Source organism: Scyliorhinus torazame, chromosome 8 (genome assembly GCF_047496885.1).
Source record: "Scyliorhinus torazame isolate Kashiwa2021f chromosome 8, sScyTor2.1, whole genome shotgun sequence".
In the NCBI taxonomy this organism is placed as follows: Eukaryota; Metazoa; Chordata; class Chondrichthyes; order Carcharhiniformes; family Scyliorhinidae; genus Scyliorhinus; species Scyliorhinus torazame.
In genome coordinates, this window is record NC_092714.1 from 53,765,161 (window position 1) to 53,788,920 (window position 23,760).

The 23,760-nt window shown below is 55.7% G+C and overlaps 1 protein-coding gene across 5 annotated transcripts in view; it reads right to left on the reverse strand.

Annotated features, from left to right (window-relative positions):
- cblb (Cbl proto-oncogene B, E3 ubiquitin protein ligase) overlaps positions 1-23,760 on the reverse strand; it is a 306,490-nt gene that overhangs the window by 70,217 nt on the left and 212,513 nt on the right. For 4 of the 5 annotated variants that reach the window (XM_072513613.1, XM_072513617.1, XM_072513616.1 and 1 more), the window contains exon 10: positions 18,328-18,690. The exons of the other annotated variant lie outside the window; for it this stretch is intronic. In XM_072513613.1, coding sequence (XP_072369714.1) covers positions 18,328-18,690 — 363 coding nt within the window. The remainder of the gene's footprint in view (positions 1-18,327; positions 18,691-23,760) is intronic. 5 annotated transcript variants of the gene reach the window in all.

The window sequence follows — 23,760 nt, forward strand, 5'->3', positions numbered from 1 at the left end:
CCCGGCACGGACCCCCTCCCCCCCGGCACGGACCCCCTCCCCAACCTCCACCCCAGCACGGACCCCCCCCCAACCTCCATCCCTGCACGGGCCCCCTCCCCAACCTCCACCCCAGCATGGACCCCCCCCCCCAACCCCCAACCTCCACCCCGGCACGGACCCCCTCCCCAACCCCCAACCTCCACCCCGGCACGGACCCCCCCCCCCCAACCTCCACCCCGGCACGGACCCCCTCCCCAACCTCCACCCCGGCACGGACCCCCTCCCCAACCGCCACCCCGGCACGGACCCCCCCCCCCCCCCCAACCTCCATCCCGGCACGGACCCCCTCCCCAACCTCCACCCCAGCACGGACCCCCCCCCAACCCCCAACCTCCACCCTGGCACGGACCACCCCCCCCAACCTCCACCCCAGCACGGACCCCCCCCCCCCCCAACCTCCATCCCGGCACGGACCCCCCCCCCCCCAACCTCCACCCCGGCACGGACCCCCTCCCCAACCTCCACCACGGCACGGACCCCCTCCCCAACCTCCACCCCAGCACGGACCCCCCCCCCAACCCCCAACCTCCATCCCGGCACGGACCCCCTCCCCAACCTCCATCCCGGCACGGCCCCCTCCCCAACCTCCACCCCAGCACGGACCCCCCCCCCCAACCCCCAACCTCCATCCCGGCACGGACCCCCTCCCCAACCTCCACCCCAGCACGGACCCCCCCCCCCCCCAACCCCCAACCTCCACCCCGGCACGGACCCCCTCCCCAACCCCCAACCTCCACCCCGGCACGGACCCCCTCCCCAACCTCCACCCCGGCACGGACCCCCCCCAACCTCCACCCCAGCACGGACCCCCCCCCCAACGCCCAACCTCCATCCCAGCACGGACCCCCTCCCCAACCTCCACCCCAGCACGGACCCCCCCCAACCTCCACCCCGGCACGGACCCCCCTCCCCAACCTCCACCCCGGCACGGACCCCCTCCCCAACCTCCACCCCAGCACGGACCCCCCCCCCCAACCCCCAACCTCCATCCCGGCACGGACCCCCCCCCCCCAACCTCCACCCCGGCACGGACCCCCTCCCCAACCTCCACCCCAGCACGGACCCCCCCCCCCCCAACCCCCAACCTCCACCCCGGCACGGACCCCCTCCCCAACCTCCACCCCGGCACGGACCCCCTCCCCAACCCCCAACCTCCACCCCGGCACGGACCCCCCCCCCCCCCCCCCCAACCTCCACCCCGGCACGGACCCCCCTCCCGGCACTCCCCCGGAGCCCAACCTACTCTAACCACCCCCCCCTCCCACGGCCGCACACACACACACACACACAAGCCGAGACACACCTCTCCTCAGATAATCAGTCTGCGGCCACGCCATTTCCTGCCCAGAGCCAACCCCCCAGGCCGTCACTCACCTCCTCGCTGGTCGGCGTGAGCCTGGAGCACCGGGTCACGCCGATGAAAAGGAGGTTTGATTCACCTCCTTTTCATCACGTCGACGGGACTTCGGCCCATCCGGAAGGGAGAATATCGGCAGGCCGAAAATCGGCTGCCTTGCGCAGACCCGTGACATTCTCCGCGGCAGCGGCGCCATTAACGCCCCGCCGACTTTTCTCCCTTCGGAGACTTCGGCGGGGGCGGGATTCACGGCTGCCAACGGCCATTCTCCGACCCGGCGGGGGGGTCGGAGAATGACGCCCCAGATCTTCAAACAGCTATCATCTGAATTCACCATTTCTCCACCGCTCCTCACAGGAAATCTTATAGCTTTGTAGACTAACATGCAGAGTTTAGCCTGTTAACACTGATCCTTTGTTTGGGTGTGGGAGGGTTATTTTGGAGCATTCTCGATGGGAACTGTAACAAAGGTTGTGTGAAACAGTATGTGGAAAAGCACTAAAGAGAATATGATTTCTTTTTATTCTCTACTAAGTTATATCATTATTGCAACATTGGTAGTTACTAGCAGGAAAAGCCCTATTTTGCAAGCCCTAGCACCTTATCACACAAAGTTTCTCCCACCATAGTGTTGTTATCAGCTATGCCTGAAATGAACTAAAACAATCTTCATTGTATTGCAGAGATTAAACGCATTTTACTTCTAACTTAGCCCTCATTGCTCCATTTTCATACAGGTACTGCAGAAATCTTGTTATCGATCTTTTCATCCAGTTTCCTGTGCAATCCAGAACTCACTACAGCCGTTTTTCAAACTTTTTTTTCTGGTGACCCATTTGTACCAACCGGCCGACCTTCAGGACACACGCAGACCGATCTTCGGGACCCACCATTTCCTCTTACCTTTAATGTGAGAGGTGAGCCTGCTTGGTCCTCATTTACTTGTTTGCTGCTGACAAAATGGAGAATTCGCAATCACGCCCAAAGCACGTGACTTCAGCATTCGGGGCGCTTGACCTGCTCTCTGCCTCGCTTCAGACAGGAAGATTGCATTGAATTTTTAAAAATCTTCTCCTGGGTCACCACGTTGATGTCAGGAGTGGGCGGTACTTCTCGCTTGGTTCTGCACATGCACACCGATGAGCGGGAATGCATGAGCAGTGCACCCGCATTTTTTAAAATTTGGTCACGGCTGTCATTTTCAAAGCTCCTCGCAGCTGGCATTGTTAAAAGCCAACTGCTGCGTCTGAAGCGCGCAAATTCATGGGATCGGGAACGCCGCGACTTACAGCTCTGCGGCCCTCCCGGCACCCGCACGCAACCCACCCGCGGGTCGCAACCCCCACTTTGAAAATACCTGGCCTATAACGTAAGCATTATCTTGAACAGGCTTATTATGGATACTAAATGGCCACGGAAATTGTAAACATACAAGATCCTGAGTGGACTTGACAGGGTGGATGTGGAAAGAATGTTTCCTCTTGTAGGAGAATCAAATCCTCCTTACTAGAATCTGGGACTTATGCAAAAATGAGGAGAGCTGTCTCACAGATTAGTCAAGCAATAGCCTAACATAGTAATACTCACAGAATCATATCTTACAGATCATGTTTCAGACACCACCATCACCATGCCTGCCCCACCGAAAGGACAGACCCACCCGAGGTGGTGGCAAGGTGGTATACAATCGAGGGGGAATTGCTCTGAGACTCCTCAACATTAACTGTGGCCTCCATGAAGTCCCATGGCATCAGATCAAAAATGGGCAAGGAAACCTGCTGATTACTAGAATCGCACCCGCTTATCTGATGAAACAATACTCCTCCCATGTTGGACATCACTTGGAGGAAGCATTGAGGATGGCAAGGACACTGGAATGGAGGGCTTCAATGTCCAACACCAAGAGTAGCTCGGCAGAATTACTACTGACTGAGCTGGTTGAGTCCTAACTGACATAGCTGCTAGACTGGGTCTGCAGCAAGTGGTGAGGCTGGGTCAATCCCACAAGTCCCGAACCACGTGCTGTTAGGTAATTTGGACATTCTAAATTCTCCCTCTGTGTACCAGAACAGGCGCCGGAATGTGGCGACCAGGGGCTTTTCACAGTAACTTCATTCCAGTGTTAATGTAAGCATACTTGTGACAATAAAGATTATTAATTAATACAAGGTGGAAGAAAAATACTACACCTCCTCACCAACCTGCCTGCCGCAGATACATCTGTCCGTGACAGTATAGGTAGGAATAACCACTGCAAGGTCTGTGCGGAGACAAAGTCCCGACTTCAGATTGAGGATACACACCTTTGTTCTGCGTGGCCCTACCAACATGCTAAATAGGATAGATTTCAAGCATACCTAGCAACTGATTGGGCATCCATGAGATGCTGTGGACTATCAACAGCAGCAGAATTGTACTCAACCACAATTTGGTACCTCTTAGCCAGGCATATTCCCCACTCCATCATTATCACCACGCCAGGGGATCAACCCTGGCTCAATGAAAAGTGCAGGAGGTCATGCTAAGTGCAGCACCAGGCATGCCTAAAAATTAAGTGTCAACCTAGTGAGGCTATAGCACATGACTACTTGCATGCCAAACCTAGTAAAAGTGGAGTCAATGGGAATTAGGGGGGAACTTTCTGCTGGTTGGAGTTACACCAAGCACAAAGGAGGATAGCTACTGCTGTTGGAGGTCAAATATCTCAGTTAAAGAGAATTACTGCAAGAGTTCCTTTGGGGAGTGTCCTCTCCCTGGAGTAATACTGAGGCATACAGGTCTAACACTCCCAGGATTAGCGCTCCACAATTTGTGCTAATTCAGAGGACGGGAGAGTAGAAGAATTGTGTGGGATGTGGAGGGGCAGAATTCAGTGAAGGCCGTCTTAACTTCCTTGTATTTTCCTCCCAAGGTAGTCATCGCTCTCACTAGTGGCCACAATGCCCAATGAATCATTTTTTTAAGATGCCACAAATGAATGTTTTAATTTGCTTATTGGGTGTTTGACTTCTGTTCTCATTTAAGAAAATAAGGAGCAAGAAACCAACGTGCATTTGTGGCAATGAAGCATAAACTGTTCAGTACATGTTCAGGATCCAAAAAAGGGCACACTTATGAAACTTTGTTTACAATATTCTGATATGATAATTATACATAGTTCTTGAGCACCCAATTATTTTGTTTTCCAATTAAGGGGCAATTCAGTGTGGCCAATCCACCTAACCTGCACATCTTTGGGTTGTGGGGGTGAAATCCACGCAGACATGGGGCAAATGTGCAAACTCCACACGGACAGTGACCCAGGGCCAGGATTCAAACCCGGGTCCTCAGTGCCGCAGTCCCAGTGCTATCCACTGAGCCGCATGCCGCCCGTATACATAGTTCTTTAATCGCTATTTTTTTTAACCATGGGAGGATTAATGATCTCGACATGTTGTAGGAGGTATGAACAATAAGTTTGCAAATGACACAAAAATTGGTAATGTGGTAAGTAGTGAAGAGGAAAGCCTTAGATTACAGGATGATACAGACAAGCTGGTCAAGATGGGAAGAACAGTCACAAATGGAAAATAATCCTAAAAAGTCTGAGGTAATGAATTCTGGGGGGACTAACAAGGCAAATTAATACACAATGAACGGTCGGATGTTAGGAAGTAGAGAGAACTGGAGGGGATGCATGTCCATAAATTCCTGAAGGCAGCAGGACAGGTAGAAAAGGAGGTTAACAGGGCAGAGGGATACTTATCTTTATTAGTTGAGGCACAGAATACAAGAGCAGGGAGGTCATGATGGAGCTGTATAAATTAGAGTACTGTCTGCAGTATTGGTCACCACACTATAGGAAAGATGCGATTGCACTAAAGAAGGTGCAGAACCACCAGGATGTTGCCTGGGTTGGAGCATTTCAGTTTTGAGGAGAGGCTGATTCAGCTGGGCTTGTTTTCCTTAGTGCAGAGAAGGCCGAGTGTGGGATCTGATCGAAGTAGATAAAATTATGAGGCACATAGTAGATAGGATGGAACTTTTCCCCTTAGTAGAGGGGTCAATAACCAGGGGGCATACATTTAAGATAAGGGACAGACAATTCAGAGGGAATTTGAGGAAAGATCTTTTCACCCAGATGGTGGTGGATATCTGGAACTCACTGCCTGAAAGGGTGAAGCATTTAGATGAGCACTTGAAATGCCATAACATACAAGGCTATGGATCAAGTGCTGGAAAATGGGATTGGATCGGTGCTTGATGGCTGACGCAGGTATGAGGGCAGGCGCGTCTGGGGAGTGGGGTTTGGGGGGGCGACCGGAGAATCGCCTCCAGTCGCGGGCGTGGTAGACGCGCCGCCGGTCGGGGTCCGATGAAAGAGGCCCCCACGGTGATTGTCCACAGTCGACCGGCCAAGTTCCCGCCAAAGTGGTTCTAACATGGTCCCACCTGGCCGGAGCTCGGACCCGCGGCCGCGGTGGCCGTCCTGGTTGGGGGGGGGGGGGGGGGGGGGGGGATCAGACACCGGGGGGGGGGGGGGCCACCACGACGGCCAGGCCCGTGATGCGGGGGTCCTACCGTCTTCCACGTCGGTCCGCTGTGTGGCTCTGCCATGTTACACAGCGCCGGTGTGCAAGCGGCCACCTCGCACATGCGCGGACCCACGCCCAGCAGTGCAGGGCCGCGTACCACAGCGCAGAGCACTCCAGCGCCGTGCTGGCCCACTGTGGGCAACAGAATCGCTGGGCCAAGAAGCCTGTTGACACCAGCGTGAAACACTCCGGTGTTTACGCCGGCGGCAACACTTGGCCGCGTTTTCAGAGAATCCCGGCCATCATCGTTATTTAATATACATATATGGAAGTGGAAAAGTCAGTAGGTGTTAGAGAGATAGAGAGAGGGCGATAGTGATAGAGAGAGGGCGATAGTGATAGAGAGAGGGCGATAGAGACAGAGAGAGGGCGATAGAGACAGAGAGAGGGCGATAGAGACAGAGAGATAGAGATAGTGGAGGGCGATAGGGATCGAGGGAGGGCGATAGGGATCGAGGGAGGGCGATAGGGATCGAGGGAGGGCGATAGGGATCGAGGGAGGGCGATAGGGATCGAGGGAGGGCGATAGGGATCGAGGGAGGGCGATAGGGATCGAGGGAGGGCGATAGGGATCGAGGGAGGGCGATAGGGATCGAGGGAGGGCGATAGGGATCGAGGGAGGGCGATAGGGATCGAGGGAGGGCGATAGGGATCGAGGGAGGGCGATAGGGATCGAGGGAGGGCGATAGGGATCGAGGGAGGGCGATAGGGATCGAGGGAGGGCGATAGGGATCGAGGGAGGGCGATAGGGATCGAGGGAGGGCGATAGGGATCGAGGGAGGGCGATAGGGATCGAGGGAGGGCGATAGGGATCGAGGGAGGGCGATAGGGATCGAGGGAGGGCGATAGGGATCGAGGGAGGGCGATAGGGATCGAGGGAGGGCGATAGGGATCGAGGGAGGGCGATAGGGATCGAGGGAGGGCGATAGGGATCGAGGGAGGGCGATAGGGATCGAGGGAGGGCGATAGGGATCGAGGGAGGGCGATAGGGATCGAGGGAGGGCGATAGGGATCGAGGGAGGGCGATAGGGATCGAGGGAGGGCGATAGGGATCGAGGGAGGGCGATAGGGATCGAGGGAGGGCGATAGGGATCGAGGGAGGGCGATAGGGATCGAGGGAGGGCGATAGGGATCGAGGGAGGGCGATAGGGATCGAGGGAGGGCGATAGGGATCGAGGGAGGGCGATAGGGATCGAGGGAGGGCGATAGGGATCGAGGGAGGGCGATAGGGATCGAGGGAGGGCGATAGGGATCGAGGGAGGGCGATAGGGATCGAGGGAGGGCGATAGGGATCGAGGGAGGGCGATAGGGATCGAGGGAGGGCGATAGGGATCGAGGGAGGGCGATAGGGATCGAGGGAGGGCGATAGGGATCGAGGGAGGGCGATAGGGATCGAGGGAGGGCGATAGGGATCGAGGGAGGGCGATAGGGATCGAGGGAGGGCGATAGGGATCGAGGGAGGGCGATAGGGATCGAGGGAGGGCGATAGGGATCGAGGGAGGGCGATAGGGATCGAGGGAGGGCGATAGGGATCGAGGGAGGGCGATAGGGATCGAGGGAGGGCGATAGGGATCGAGGGAGGGCGATAGGGATCGAGGGAGGGCGATAGGGATCGAGGGAGGGCGATAGGGATCGAGGGAGGGCGATAGGGATCGAGGGAGGGCGATAGGGATCGAGGGAGGGCGATAGGGATCGAGGGAGGGCGATAGGGATCGAGGGAGGGCGATAGGGATCGAGGGAGGGCGATAGGGATCGAGGGAGGGCGATAGGGATCGAGGGAGGGCGATAGGGATCGAGGGAGGGCGATAGGGATCGAGGGAGGGCGATAGGGATCGAGGGAGGGCGATAGGGATCGAGGGAGGGCGATAGGGATCGAGGGAGGGCGATAGGGATCGAGGGAGGGCGATAGGGATCGAGGGAGGGCGATAGGGATCGAGGGAGGGCGATAGGGATCGAGGGAGGGCGATAGGGATCGAGGGAGGGCGATAGGGATCGAGGGAGGGCGATAGGGATCGAGGGAGGGCGATAGGGATCGAGGGAGGGCGATAGGGATCGAGGGAGGGCGATAGGGATCGAGGGAGGGCGATAGGGATCGAGGGAGGGCGATAGGGATCGAGGGAGGGCGATAGGGATCGAGGGAGGGCGATAGGGATCGAGGGAGGGCGATAGGGATCGAGGGAGGGCGATAGGGATCGAGGGAGGGCGATAGGGATCGAGGGAGGGCGATAGGGATCGAGGGAGGGCGATAGGGATCGAGGGAGGGCGATAGGGATCGAGGGAGGGCGATAGGGATCGAGGGAGGGCGATAGGGATCGAGGGAGGGCGATAGGGATCGAGGGAGGGCGATAGGGATCGAGGGAGGGCGATAGGGATCGAGGGAGGGCGATAGGGATCGAGGGAGGGCGATAGGGATCGAGGGAGGGCGATAGGGATCGAGGGAGGGCGATAGGGATCGAGGGAGGGCGATAGGGATCGAGGGAGGGCGATAGGGATCGAGGGAGGGCGATAGGGATCGAGGGAGGGCGATAGGGATCGAGGGAGGGCGATAGGGATCGAGGGAGGGCGATAGGGATCGAGGGAGGGCGATAGGGATCGAGGGAGGGCGATAGGGATCGAGGGAGGGCGATAGGGATCGAGGGAGGGCGATAGGGATCGAGGGAGGGCGATAGGGATCGAGGGAGGGCGATAGGGATCGAGGGAGGGCGATAGGGATCGAGGGAGGGCGATAGGGATCGAGGGAGGGCGATAGGGATCGAGGGAGGGCGATAGGGATCGAGGGAGGGCGATAGGGATCGAGGGAGGGCGATAGGGATCGAGGGAGGGCGATAGGGATCGAGGGAGGGCGATAGGGATCGAGGGAGGGCGATAGGGATCGAGGGAGGGCGATAGGGATCGAGGGAGGGCGATAGGGATCGAGGGAGGGCGATAGGGATCGAGGGAGGGCGATAGGGATCGAGGGAGGGCGATAGGGATCGAGGGAGGGCGATAGGGATCGAGGGAGGGCGATAGGGATCGAGGGAGGGCGATAGGGATCGAGGGAGGGCGATAGGGATCGAGGGAGGGCGATAGGGATCGAGGGAGGGCGATAGGGATCGAGGGAGGGCGATAGGGATCGAGGGAGGGCGATAGGGATCGAGGGAGGGCGATAGGGATCGAGGGAGGGCGATAGGGATCGAGGGAGGGCGATAGGGATCGAGGGAGGGCGATAGGGATCGAGGGAGGGCGATAGGGATCGAGGGAGGGCGATAGGGATCGAGGGAGGGCGATAGGGATCGAGGGAGGGCGATAGGGATCGAGGGAGGGCGATAGGGATCGAGGGAGGGCGATAGGGATCGAGGGAGGGCGATAGGGATCGAGGGAGGGCGATAGGGATCGAGGGAGGGCGATAGGGATCGAGGAGGGCGATAGGGATCGAGGAGGGCGATAGGGATCGAGGAGGGCGATAGGGATGGCGGAGGGCGATAGGGATGGCGGAGGGCGATAGGGATGGCGGAGGGCGATAGGGATGGCGGAGGGCGATAGGGATGGCGGAGGGCGATAGGGATGGCGGAGGGCGATAGGGATGGCGGAGGGCGATAGGGATGGCGGAGGGCGATAGGGATGGCGGAGGGCGATAGGGATGGCGGAGGGCGATAGGGATGGCGGAGGGCGATAGGGATGGCGGAGGGCGATAGGGATGGCGGAGGGCGATAGGGATGGCGGAGGGCGATAGGGATGGCGGAGGGCGATAGGGATGGCGGAGGGCGATAGGGATGGCGGAGGGCGATAGGGATGGCGGAGGGCGATAGGGATGGCGGAGGGCGATAGGGATGGCGGAGGGCGATAGGGATGGCGGAGGGCGATAGGGATGGCGGAGGGCGATAGGGATGGCGGAGGGCGATAGGGATGGCGGAGGGCGATAGGGATGGCGGAGGGCGATAGGGATGGCGGAGGGCGATAGGGATGGCGGAGGGCGAAAGGGATGGCGGAGGGCGAAAGGGATGGCGGAGGGCGATAGGGATGGCGGAGGGCGATAGGGATGGCGGAGGGCGATAGGGATGGCGGAGGGCGATAGGGATGGCGGAGGGCGATAGGGATGGCGGAGGGCGATAGGGATGGCGGAGGGCGATAGGGATGGCGGAGGGCGATAGGGATGGCGGAGGGCGATAGGGATGGCGGAGGGCGATAGGGATGGCGGAGGGCGATAGGGATGGCGGAGGGCGATAGGGATGGCGGAGGGCGATAGGGATGGCGGAGGGCGATAGGGATGGCGGAGGGCGATAGGGATGGCGGAGGGCGATAGGGATGGCGGAGGGCGATAGGGATGGCGGAGGGCGATAGGGATGGCGGAGGGCGATAGGGATGGCGGAGGGCGATAGGGATGGCGGAGGGCGATAGGGATGGCGGAGGGCGATAGGGATGGCGGAGGGCGATAGGGATGGCGGAGGGCGATAGGGATGGCGGAGGGCGATAGGGATGGCGGAGGGCGATAGGGATGGCGGAGGGCGATAGGGATGGCGGAGGGCGATAGGGATGGCGGAGGGCGATAGGGATGGCGGAGGGCGATAGGGATGGCGGAGGGCGATAGGGATGGCGGAGGGCGATAGGGATGGCGGAGGGCGATAGGGATGGCGGAGGGCGATAGGGATGGCGGAGGGCGATAGGGATGGCGGAGGGCGATAGGGATGGCGGAGGGCGATAGGGATGGCGGAGGGCGATAGGGATGGCGGAGGGCGATAGGGATGGCGGAGGGCGATAGGGATGGCGGAGGGCGATAGGGATGGCGGAGGGCGATAGGGATGGCGGAGGGCGATAGGGATGGCGGAGGGCGATAGGGATGGCGGAGGGCGATAGGGATGGCGGAGGGCGATAGGGATGGCGGAGGGCGATAGGGATGGCGGAGGGCGATAGGGATGGCGGAGGGCGATAGGGATGGCGGAGGGCGATAGGGATGGCGGAGGGCGATAGGGATGGCGGAGGGCGATAGGGATGGCGGAGGGCGATAGGGATGGCGGAGGGCGATAGGGATGGCGGAGGGCGATAGGGATGGCGGAGGGCGATAGGGATGGCGGAGGGCGATAGGGATGGCGGAGGGCGATAGGGATGGCGGAGGGCGATAGGGATGGCGGAGGGCGATAGGGATGGCGGAGGGCGATAGGGATGGCGGAGGGCGATAGGGATGGCGGAGGGCGATAGGGATGGCGGAGGGCGATAGGGATAGTGGAGGGCGATAGGGATAGAATTATATAGAGATGGAGAGAGGGCAATAGAGATAAAGCAATAGAGATAGAGAGAGGGTGATAGAGATAGAGAGAGCGAGCGATAGAGATAGGGAGAGTAATAGAGATATAGAGAGAGGGTGATAGAAATACAACGATAGAGATAGAGAGAGGGTGATAGAGATAGAGAGAGCGAGCCATAGAGATAGAGAGAGCAATAGAGATAGAGAGAGAAATAGATAGAGGGAGGGCGATAGAGATAGAGGGAGGGCGATAGTATAGTGGAGGGCGATATAGAGAGAGGGCGATAGAGATTGAGAGAGGGCGATAGAGATAGAGGGAGGGCGATAGAGATAGAGGGAGGGCGATTGAGATTGAGAGAGGGCGATAGAGATTGAGAGAGGGCGATAGAGATAGTGGAGGGCGATAGAGATAGTGGAGGGCGATAGAGATAGTGGAGGGCGATAAAGAGAGAGCGATAGAGAGAGCAAGAGAGATAGAGAGAGCGATAGAGATAGAGAGAGAAATAGATAGAGGGAGGGCGATAGAGATAGAGGGAGGGCGATAGAGATAGAGGGAGGGCGATAGAGATAGAGGGAGGGCGATAGAGATAGAGGGAGGGCGATAGAGATAGAGGGAGGGTGATAGAGATAGTGGAGGGCGATATAGATAGAGGGAGGGCGATAAAGAGAGAGCGATAGAGAGAGCAAGAGAGATAGAGAGAGCGATAGAGATAGAGAGAGAAATAGATAGAGGGAGGGCGATAGAGATAGAGGGAGGGCGATAGAGATAGAGGGAGGGCGATAGAGATAGAGGGAGGGCGATAGAGATAGAGGGAGGGCGATAGAGATAGAGGGAGGGCGATAGAGATAGAGGGAGGGTGATAGAGATAGTGGAGGGCGATATAGATAGAGGGAGGGCGATAGAGATAGAAGGAGGGTGATAGAGATTGAGAGAGGGCGATAGAGATAGAGGGAGGGCGATAGAGATAGTGGAGGGCGATAGAGATAGTGGAGGGTGATAAAAGAGAGCGATAGAGAGAGCAAGGGAGATCGAGAGAGCAATAGAGAGAGGAATAGAGAGAGAGCGATAGACATTGAGCGATAGAGGGCGATAGAGATAGAGAGAGCGATAATGATAGTGGGGGGCGAAAGAGATAGAGAGACAGCGATAGAGAAAGAGTGCGATAGAGAGAGCAGTCAAGATAGAGAGAGCGAAAGAGAGATAGAGAGAGCAATGGAGTTAGAGCGATAGAGAGGACGATAGAGATTGAGGGAGTGCGATAGAGAGAGAGAGAGAGAGGGTGATAGAGGGAGGGCGATAGAGATAGAGGGAGTGCGATATAGAGAGAGAGAGAGAGAGGGTGATAGAGGGAGTGCGATAGAGAGAGAGAGAGAGGGTGATAGAGGGAGTGCGATAGAGAGAGAGAGAGGGCGATAAGAGATAGAGAGGGCTATAGAGATAGAGAGATGGCGATAGAGATAGAGGGAGGGCGATAGAGAGAGAGAGAGGGTGATAGAGATAGAGGGAGTGCGATAGAGAGAGAGAGAGCGATAGAGATAGAGAGGGCTATAGAGATAGAGAGAGGGCGATAGAGATAGAGGGAGGGCGATAGAGATAGAGGGAGTGCGATAGAGGGAGTGCGATAGAGAGAGAGAGAGAGGGTGATAGAGGGAGTGCAATAGAGAGAGAGAGAGGGTGATAGAGATAGAGGGAGTGCGATAGAGAGAGAGAGAGGGTGATAGAGATAGAGGGAGTGCGATAGAGAGAGAGAGGGCGATAGAGATAGAGAGGGCTATAGAGATAGAGAGAGGGCGATAGAGATAGAGGGAGGGCGATAGAGATAGAGGGAGTGCGATAGAGGGAGTGCGATAGAGAGAGAGAGAGGGTGATAGAGGGAGTGCGATAGAGAGAGAGAGAGAGGGTGATAGAGGGAGTGCGATAGAGAGAGAGAGGGCGATAGAGATAGAGGGAGTGCGATCGAGATCGAGGGCGATCGAGATCGAGGGAGGGCGATCGAGATCGAGGGAGGGCGATCGAGATCGAGGGAGGGCGATCGAGATCGAGGGAGGGCGATCGAGATCGAGGGAGGGCGATCGAGATCGAGGGAGGGCGATAGAGATCGAGAGAGGGCGATAGAGATTGAGGGAGGGCGATAGAGATTGAGGGAGGGCGATAGAGATAGTGGAGGGCGATAGAGATAGTGGAGGGCGATATAGAGAGAGGGCGATAGAGATTGAGAGAGGGCGATAGAGATTGAGAGAGGGCGATAGAGATTGAGGGAGGGAGATAGAGATAGTGGAGGGCGATAGAGATAGTGGAGGGCGATAGAGATAGTGGAGGGCGATAGAGATAGTGGAGGGCGATAGAGATAGTGGAGGGCGATAGAGATAGTGGAGGGCGATACAGAGAGAGGTCGATAGAAATAGAGCGATAAAGAGAGAGCGATAGAGAGAGCAAGAGAGATAGAGAGAGCAATAGAGATAGAGAGAGCAATAGAGATAGAGAGAGGAATAGAGAGAGAGCGATAGACATTGGGCGATAGAGATAGAGAGAGCGATAACGATAGTGGGGGGGCGAAAGAGATAGAGAGACAGCGATAGAGAAAGAGTGCGATAGAGAGAGCAGTCAAGATAGAGAGAGCAAAAGAGAGTTAGAGAGAGCAATGGAGATAGAGCGATAGAGAGGGCGATAGAGATTGAGAGAGGGCGATATAGAGAGAGGGCGATAGAGAGAGGGTGATAGAGAGAGGGCGATAGAGATAGAGGGAGGGCGATAGAGATAGAGGGAGGGCGATAGAGATAGAGGGAGGGCGATAGAGATAGAGGGAGGGCGATAGAGATAGTGGAGGGCGATATAGAGAGAGGGCGATAGAGATTGAGAGGGCGATAGAGATAGATGGAGGGCGATAGAGATAGAGGGGGGGCGATAGAGATAGAGGGAGGGCGATAGAGATTGAGGGAGGGCGATAGAGATAGTGGAGGGCGATAGAGATAGTGGAGGGCGAGAGAGATAGAGCAATAAAGAGAGAGCGATAGAGAGAGCAAGAGAGATAGAGAGAGCAAGAGAGATAGAGAGAGCAATAGAGATAGAGAGAGCAATAGAGATAGAGAGAGGAATAGAGAGAGCGATAGACATTGGGCGATAGAGATAGAGAGAGCGATAACGATAGTGGGGGGGTGAAAGAGATAGAGAGACAGCGATAGAGAAAGAGTGCGATAGAGAGAGCAGTCAAGATAGAGAGAGCAAAGGAGAGATAGAGAGAGCAATGGAGATATAGAGAAAGAGCAATAGAGAGAGAGAGTGATAGGGATAGAGCGATAGAGAGGGCGATAGAGATTGAGAGAGGGTGATAGAGATAGCGATAGAGATTGAGAGAGCGATAGAGATAGAGAGGGCGATAGAGATCGAGGGAGGGCGACAGAGATCGAGGGAGGGCGACAGAGATCGAGGGAGGGCGACAGAGATCGAGGGAGGGCGACAGAGATCGAGGGAGGGCGATAGATATAGAGAGAGGGCGATAGAGATAGAGGGAGGGCGATAGAGATAGAGGGAGGGCGATAGAGATAGAGGGAGGGCGATAGAGATAGAGGGAGGGCGATAGAGATAGAGGGAGGGCGATAGAGATAGAGGGAGGGCGATAGAGATAGAGGGAGGGCGATAGAGATAGAGGGAGGGCGATAGAGATAGAGGAGGGCGATAGAGATAGTGGAGGGCGATATAGAGAGAGGGCGATAGAGATTGAGAGGGCGATAGAGATAGTGGAGGGCGATATAGAGAGAGGGCGATAGAGATTGAGAGGGCGATAGAGATAGATGGAGGGCGATAGAGATAGAGGGGGGGCGATAGAGATAGAGGGAGGGCGATAGAGATAGAGGGAGGGCGATAGAGATAGAGGGAGGGCGATAGAGATAGAGGGAGGGCGATGGAGATAGAGGGAGGGCGATGGAGATCGAGGGAGGGCGATGGAGATCGAGGGAGGGCGATGGAGATCGAGGGAGGGCGATGGAGATCGAGGGAGGGCGATAGAGATCGAGGGAGGGCGATAGAGATCGTGGGAGGGCGATAGAGATCGAGGGAGGGCGATAGAGATCGAGGGAGGGCGATAGAGATCGAGGGAGGGCGATAGAGATCGAGGGAGGGCGATAGAGATCGAGGGAGGGCGATAGAGATCGAGGGAGGGCGATAGAGATCGAGGGAGGGCGATAGAGATCGAGGGAGGGCGATAGAGATCGAGGGAGGGCGATAGAGATCGAGGGAGGGCGATAGAGATCGAGGGAGGGCGATAGAGATCGAGGGAGGGCGATAGAGATCGAGGGAGGGCGATAGAGATCGAGGGAGGGCGATAGAGATCGAGGGAGGGCGATAGAGATCGAGGGAGGGCGATAGAGATCGAGGGAGGGCGATAGAGATCGAGGGAGGGCGATAGAGATCGAGGGAGGGCGATAGAGATCGAGGGAGGGCGATAGAGATCGAGGGAGGGCGATAGAGATCGAGGGAGGGCGATAGAGATCGAGGGAGTGCGATAGAGATCGAGGGAGGGCGATAGAGATCGAGGGAGGGCGAGAGAGATCGAGGGAGGGCGAGAGAGATCGAGGGAGGGAGAGAGAGATCGAGGGAGGGCGAGAGAGATCGAGGGAGGGCGAGAGAGATCGAGGGAGGGCGAGAGAGATCGAGGGAGGGCGAGAGAGGGCGAGAGAGGTCGAGAGAGGTCGAGGGAGGGCGACAGAGAGAGAGGGAGGGCGACAGAGATAGAGGGAAGGCGACAGAGATAGAGAGAGGGCGACAGAGATAGAGAGAGGGCGATAGAGATAGAGGGAGGGCGATAGAGATAGAGGGAGGGAGATAGAGATAGAGGGAGGGAGATAGAGATAGAGGGAGGGCGATAGAGATAGAGGGCGGGCGATAGAGATAGAGGGAGGGCGATAGAGATAGAGGGAGGGCGATAGAGAAAGAGGGAGGGCGATAGAGAAAGAGGGAGGGCGATAGAGAAAGAGGGAGGGCGATAGTGATAGAGCGAGGGCGATAGTGATAGAGCGAGGGCGATAGTGATAGAGCGAGGGCGATAGAGATAGAGGGATGGCGATAGAGAAAGAGGGAGGGCGATAGTGATAGAGCGAGGGCGATAGTGATAGAGGGAGGGCGATAGTGATAGAGGGAGGGCGATAGTGATAGAGGGAGGGCGATAGTGATAGAGGGAGGGCGATAGTGATAGAGGGAGGGCGATAGAGATAGAGGGGGGGCGATAGAGATAGAGGGAGGGCGATATAGAGGGAGGGCGATAGAGATAGAGGGAGGGCGATAGAGATAGAGGGAGGGCGATAGAGATAGAGAGAGGGCGATAGAGATAGAGGGAGGGCGATAGAGATAGAGGGAGGGCGATAGAGATAGAGGGAGGGCGATAGAGGGAGGGCGATAGAGATAGAGAGAGGGCGATAGAGATAGAGGGAGGGCGATAGAGATAGAGGGAGGGCGATAGAGATAGAGAGAGGGCGATAGAGATAGAGAGAGGGCGATAGTAATAGAGGGAGGGCGATAAAGAGGGAGGGCGATAGAGAAAGAGGGAGGGCGATAGAGAAAGAGGGAAGGCAATAGAGATAGAGGGAGGGCGAGAGAGAGAGGGCGATAGAGATAGAGAGAGGGCGATAGAGATAGAGGGAGGGTGTTAGAGATTGAGAGAGGGCGATAGAGATTGAGAGAGGGCGATAGAGATTGAGAGAGGGCGATAGAGATAGAGGGAGGGCGATAGAGATAGAGGGAGGGCGATAGAGATAGAGGGAGGGCGATAGAGATAGAGGGAGGGCGAGAGAGAGAGGGCGATAGAGATAGAGAGAGGGCGATAGAGATAGAGGGAGGGTGTTAGAGATTGAGAGAGGGCGATAGAGATTGAGAGAGGGCGATAGAGATTGAGAGAGGGCGATAGAGATAGAGGGAGGGCGATAGAGATAGAGGGAGGGCGATAGAGATAGAGGGAGGGCGATAGAGATAGAGGGAGGGCGATAGAGAGAGGGCAATAGAGATAGAGATTGAGGGAGGGCGATAGAGATTGAGGGAGGGCGATAGAGATAGAGGGAGGGCGATAGAGATAGAGGGAGGGCGATAGAGATAGAGGGAGGGCGATAGAGATAGAGGGAGGACGATAGAGATAGAGGGAGGGCGATAGAGATAGAGGGAGGGCGATAGAGATAGAGGGAGGGCGATAGAGATAGAGGGAGGGCGATAGAGATAGAGGGAGGGCGATAGAGATAGAGGGAGGGCGATAGAGATAGAGGGAGGGCGATAGAGATAGAGGGAGGGCGATATAGGGAGAGGGCGATAGAGATTGAGAGAGGGCGATATAGAGAGCGGGCGATAGAGAGAGCGATAACGATAGTGGGGGGGCGAAAGAGACAGAGAGACAACGATAGAGATAGAGTGCGATAGAGAGAGCAGTCGAGATAGAGAGAGCGAAAGAGAGATAGAGAGAGCAATGGAGATAGAGCGATAGAGAGGGCGATAGAGATTGAGGGACGGTGATAGAGATAGAGAGAGGGTGATAGAGATAGCGATAGAGATAGAGAGAGCAATCGAGATAGAGAGAGCAATAGAGAGAGAGCAATAGAGATAGAGAGAGAGCGATAGAGATAGGCAGAGCGATAGAGATAGGCAGAGCGATCGAGATAGTTAATAAACTAGCTGAAGTCTGCGCTTGATAATGTGCATTGCCCTCTCCTCTTGTGAACCTGATAGGAGTGAGACAGTGAGGACTAAACCCGCTCCCCTTTTACATTTTAGGTAAGCGAATGTGGCATGGGACGCGAAGGCCGTCCAGCTGGAAAAGGTGGGTCCCGGGGGAAAGTTTGAAAAACCACTGTTGTAAACCACCCTCCTCCTTCACCATTTGTAGCTTTTCACCATTTAAAAAGCACTTTAATCAAACTTTCTTGGGTCCAAAGTAGATAATCTCACACTTTCCCACTCAACTTCATTCCAGCCACTCTAAGGACTTTGCAGGCAATTCTGCAGGAGCCTGTTGTTAGACATTTGCATTATGTGCTGAATTATTATAGCAGTCTCAGCTTTCCTCATTCAATTAGCTACAAAATAAAACAAATCTAAGAAAACAACACCAACATTAATAGAAGCTTAATTATAGGACCTCTATTCTAGTCCTTACCTTTGCACTGTCATGGGATAATTCTTGGCGCCTGCCTGGTTTGCGTGGAAAACTTGGCTCTGTTACATGCCAGCTCTGTCTACCATTCAAGTTATTAGGTGCTGTGTGGCCAGATTTAGGAGATCGATCACAACCAGATCTGCATTCTGTGGATGTGGTAGAACCATGCACATCCCTGGGGGACCAGGCTTCATGTGTTATTTGTTGGTCCCTTAAAGAAGCATCATCAGAATTATGTAACAAACGTGCAACCCTGCTTTCTGGTATGGGAGGTGGTCTCTCAGGTGGAAGAGGAGGTTCTCTGATGGGAGGTGGTGGTGCTGGGAGAGGCTTGTCCTGTTTTCGTGCCATGCATGGAGATGACTGATTATAAAAAGAAAAATATTTCAGGTTACCATATCTCTTAATTTGCTAATGCCAAACAAGTACCAAAGAATTATAAATTAATTCAAGGGCATAGTTACCTCTGTTTCAAATTTTATTGATAACAAATGTACTAGTTTACTTTTCGTTTTTCTGGTGATTAGGGAAACAAAATCAATTAAACTTTATAAATAATAGTATTTTGCAGTATGATATTTTTAAATAATAAATTAAAGGAGTCTGCATACTAAACATCAAAATCAGCAGGCAAAATAAATGATACCACACTCAACCGGGGACCGGTTTAGCGTGGGTTCAATTTCCGTACCGGATGAGGTTATTCATGAAGCCCCGTCTTCTCAGCCTTGCCCCTCGCCTGAGATGTAGTGGTCCTCAGCTTAGATCACCACCTGTCAGCTCTCCCCTCAAAGAGGAGAGCAGCCTATGGTCATCTGGGACTATGGCAACTTTACCTTACCACACTCAACACGTCACATCAAAGTTCTGTAGCCCTCCCACCAGCTAGCCAAGCATGATGGCGAATAATCTGGCAGCTAAGTGAGTGTGGCTGCTCCATGAGTGTTCCAATTGCCTACCACGGTGGAACCAGGCATTTTCAAGTATCCCCAATTAAAGGCCAAGTGAATGATCCTTCCCTTCAGTACTGGCCATCACAGATAAAAGTGTCCATCAAATTAAATTTTCTTGGTTTCCAGTTGCGGCGATGCACTGCTAAGCCACACGTTTCGGCAGCTCCCGTTCTAACGGACTTTTGGGCTCTTTTTGGGAGCCCCAACGGAAATTTTTTCGGACCAAACCCTGTGTAGGGTGACGAAGTAAGGAGTCCCCCCTGGTGTGTATGGAAAAGATCGGTGGTAGTGGCCAGATTGCGAAGGATCCTTTGGAGCAGTGGCAGAGAAGAGAAGGAAGAAGCAAGATGGCGACGGATGGAGCCCAGACGACATGGGCCCCGGACCAGCAGGAATTCCTTTGACAGTGTGTGGAGGAATTAAAGAAGGAGGTGCTGGCGCTGATGTTGTTGGCAATCGAAGGGCTAAAAGAAACGCAAAAGGCCCAAGCGATAGAGCTCCGTGGGGTGAAGGCGAAGGCAGCTGAGAACGAGGATGAGATTCTAGGCCTAGCGGTAAAAATGGAGACGCACGAGGCGCTACATAAGAGGTGTATCGAAAGGCTCGAAGGCCTGGAGAACAGCTCGAGGAGAAAGAACCTCCGGATTCTGGGTCTCCCCAAGGGAGTGGAGGGAGCTGACGCTGGGACTTATGTGAGCACGATGCTCCATTCGCTAATGGGAGCTGAGGCCCCCTCGGGACCCCTGGAGATGGAAGGGGCTCACCGGGTCCTTGCGAGGAGACCAAAGGCTGGAGAACCACCAAGGGCGATAGTGGTGAGATTTCACCGCTTCACCGACAGAGAGGCGGTTTTGAGCTGGGCCAAGAGGGTACGGAGTAGCAGGTGGGAGAATGCGGTGATACGAGTGTATCAGGACTGGAGCGCGGAGGTGGCAAGAAGGAGAGCGAGTTTTAATCGGGCCAAGGAGGCGCTACACAAGAAGAAAGTAAAGTTTGGGATGCAGCAGCCGGCGCGATTGTGGGTCACGTACCACGAGAGACACTACTACTTTGAAAGGTCGGACGAGGCATGGACCTTCATCCAAAAGGAGAAATTGGACCAGAACTGAGGGACTGATGCTGTGGGGGAAGATGACGATGTTGATGTACAAAAATGTAAATTGGGGAATGGGAGGTTCACAGTATCGGGACGAGAGATGTTTTTTTTTTTCTCTTCTTGACGGGGGGGACACTGAGAAATGTGGGCGCCGGTGGAAAAGGGACAGAGGTGGGGGATGGGGAATGGGGGAGCTGCGCCTTTGGGGGTGGGGCTGATCCAGGAAAGCGCGGGTTTTTTCCCGCGCTAGGGAGATGAGGGGGGGGGGGGGTCAAGGAGAGAGCGGGGGAAGCCGGTGTCAGTTGGAGTCAGCTGACTTTCGGAAGCATTATGGGGGGAGTAACCATGCTAGATGGGGATCTAGCGGGGGGTCAACTGGGTTGCTGCTGCTGGGAGCGAGAGGGAGCTGGCAAGGGAAGAGGTGGTCGGGACGGGAGTGCACCGCCTGGGGGATGGGTGGGTGCGCGGGACCTGGACGTGGGAATGGCCTAGAGTAGGGGATGGCTAGTCGGCCGGGGGGGGGGGGGGGGGGGGGCCAATCCGGCTGATCACGTGGAATGTGAGAGGCCTAAATGGGCCAATTAAGAGGGCCCGAGTGTTCGCGCACTTAAAAGGACTGAAGGCAGACGTGGTCATGCTTCAGGAGACGCATCTGAAGGTGGCGGATCAGGTTAGGTTAAGGACAGGATGGGTGGGACAGGTGTTCCACTCAGGGTTGGACGCAAAAAATAGAGGGGTGGCGATATTGGTGGGGAAACTGGTGTCGTTCGAGGCTAGGAATTTAGTAGTGGACAACGGTGGTAGATGTGTGATGGTGAGTGGTAGATTGCAGGGAAGGGAGGCCGTGCTGGTAAATGTATATGCCCCGAACTGGGATGATGCGGGATTTATGAAGCGGATGCTGGGACGTATCCCGGACCTGGAGGTAGGAAGCCTGGTAATGGGGTGGGGGGGCGGATTTCAATACTGTGCTGGATCCAGGGTTAGATCGGTCTAGATCCAGGACCGGAAGAAGACCGGCAGCGGCCAAGGTGCTCAGGGGGTTTATGGAGCAAATGGGGGGAGTGGGACTATTGGCGGATGAGGGGGTCTGTGGAAGGGTGCGGGGATGTATTAAGAGGTACCTGGAGGCCAATGATGATGGTGAGGTCCAGGTGGGGGTAGTATGGGAAGCGCTGAAGGCGGTGGTTAGGGGAGAGCTGATCTCCATTCGGGCTTACAAGGAGAAAAAAAGAGGGCAAAGAAAGGGAGAGATTAGTGGGGGAGATTTTGTGTGTGGATAAAAGATATGCGGAGGTCCCGGACGAAGGACTATATAGAGGCAAAGACTTCAGACGGAGTTTGGCCTGCTGACCACAGGGAAGGCAGAGGCACAGTGGAGGAAGGCACAGGGGATGAGATATGAATATGGAGAAAAGGCGAGCCGGCTGCTGGCCCACCAGCTTCGTAAGAGGATAGCGACGAGGGAAATAGGGGGAGTTAGGGATGAAACGGGAACTACGGTGCGAAGTGCAGGGAAGGTAAATGAGGTGTTTAAGACCTTTTATGAGAGGCTGTATAGGTCCCAAACCCCGGAGGGAAAAGAGGGGATGCAACAGTTCTTGGACCAACAAGGTTCCCGAGGGTGGAGGAGCAGGAGGTGGCAGGTCTGGGGGCGCCAATCGCGATGGACGAGGTGACTAAAGGGCTGGGGAACATGCAGGCAGGGAAGGCCCCGGGACCAGACGGGTTCCCGGTGGAATTTTATAGGAAATATGTGGACTTGTTGGCCCCGCTGCTGGCGAGAACCTTTAACGAGGCCAGAGAAGGGGGGACTCTACCCCCGACAATGTTGGAGGCGACGATATCATTAATCCTGAAGCGAGATAAAGATCCGCTGCAATGCGGGTCATATAGGCCTATCTCGCTCCTGAATGTTGACGCCAAGTTGCTGGCAAAAGTGCTAGCGACGAGGATCGAGGATTGTGTCCCGGGGGGTGATGCATGAAAACAAGACAGGGTTTGTAAAGGGGAGACAATTGAATGTCAACGTGCGACGGCTGATGGGGAGGTGATAATGATGCCCCCAGCGGAGGGGAAGGCAGAGATAGTGGCAGCGATGGATGCAGAGAAGGCATTTGATAGGGTAGAGTGGGAGTATTTATGGGAGGTGCTGAGGAGGTTTGGGTTCGGGGAGGGGTTTGTCAGTTGGGTCAAACTCCTCTATGGGACCCCAGTGGCAAGTGTAGTCACAAATCGGCAGAGATCGGAGTATTTTCGGTTACATAGAGGAACAAGTCAGGGGTGCCCCCTGTCCCTAATACTGTTCGCGCTGGCAATTGAACCACTGGCCATAGCGTTGAGAGACTCTAGAAAATGGAGGGGGGTGGTTAGAGGGGGAGAGGAACACCGAGTGTCACTCTACGCAGATGACCTACTGCTGTATGTGGCGGATCCTGTGGAGGGGATGACAGAGGTTATGCAGATATTGAGGGAGTTTGGAGATTTTTCAGGATATAGGCTTAATATGGGGAAGAGTGAGCTTTTCGTAGTACACCCCCCGGGGACCAGGGAAGAGGGATATAGACTGCCGTTAAGGAGAACGGAAAGGAGCTTCCGATATTTGGGGATTCAGGTAGCCAGGAGCTGGGGAACTTTACACAAACTCAATCTGACGCGGATGGTGGAGCAGGATTTCAAGAGGTGGGATATGCTGCCGCTCTCACTGGCGGGCAGAGTGCAGGCGGTCAAGATGATGGTCCTCCCAAGGTTTCTTTTTGTGTTTCAATGTCTCCCCATTTTGATCACTAAGGCCTTTTTTAAGAAAATAGATAGGAGTGTTATGAGTTTCGTGTGGGCAGGGAAGACCCCGAGGGTAAGGAGGGGGTTCCTGCAGCGCAGCAGGGACAGAGGGGGACTGGCGTTGCCGAATCTGGACGATTATTACTGGGCCGCCAATGTGGCGATGGTTCGCAAGTGGATGAGTGAGGGACAGGGGGCGGCGTGGAAGAGGCCTAAAGGCGCTGGTGACAGTGCCGCTACCGCTCTCCCCGAAAAGGTATACCACAAACCCAGTGGTGGTGGCAACCTTAAGGATCTGGGGGCAATGGAGGTGACATAGGGGTGCGACGGGTGCCTCGGTGTGGTCCCCGATCAGGAACAACCATAGGTTTGTCCCAGGAAGGATGGACGGAGGATTCCAGAGCTGGCATCGGGCAGGAATTAGGAGATTGAGAGATTTGTTTATTGACGGGACGTTCGCGAGCCTGGGAGCGCTGGGGGAAAAGTATGAGTTGCCCCCGGGGAATATCTTTAGATACATGCAAGTGAGGGAGTTTACGAGGCAACAGGTGAGGGAATTTCCGCTGCTCCCGGCACAGGGGATCCAAGATAGAGTGATTTCGG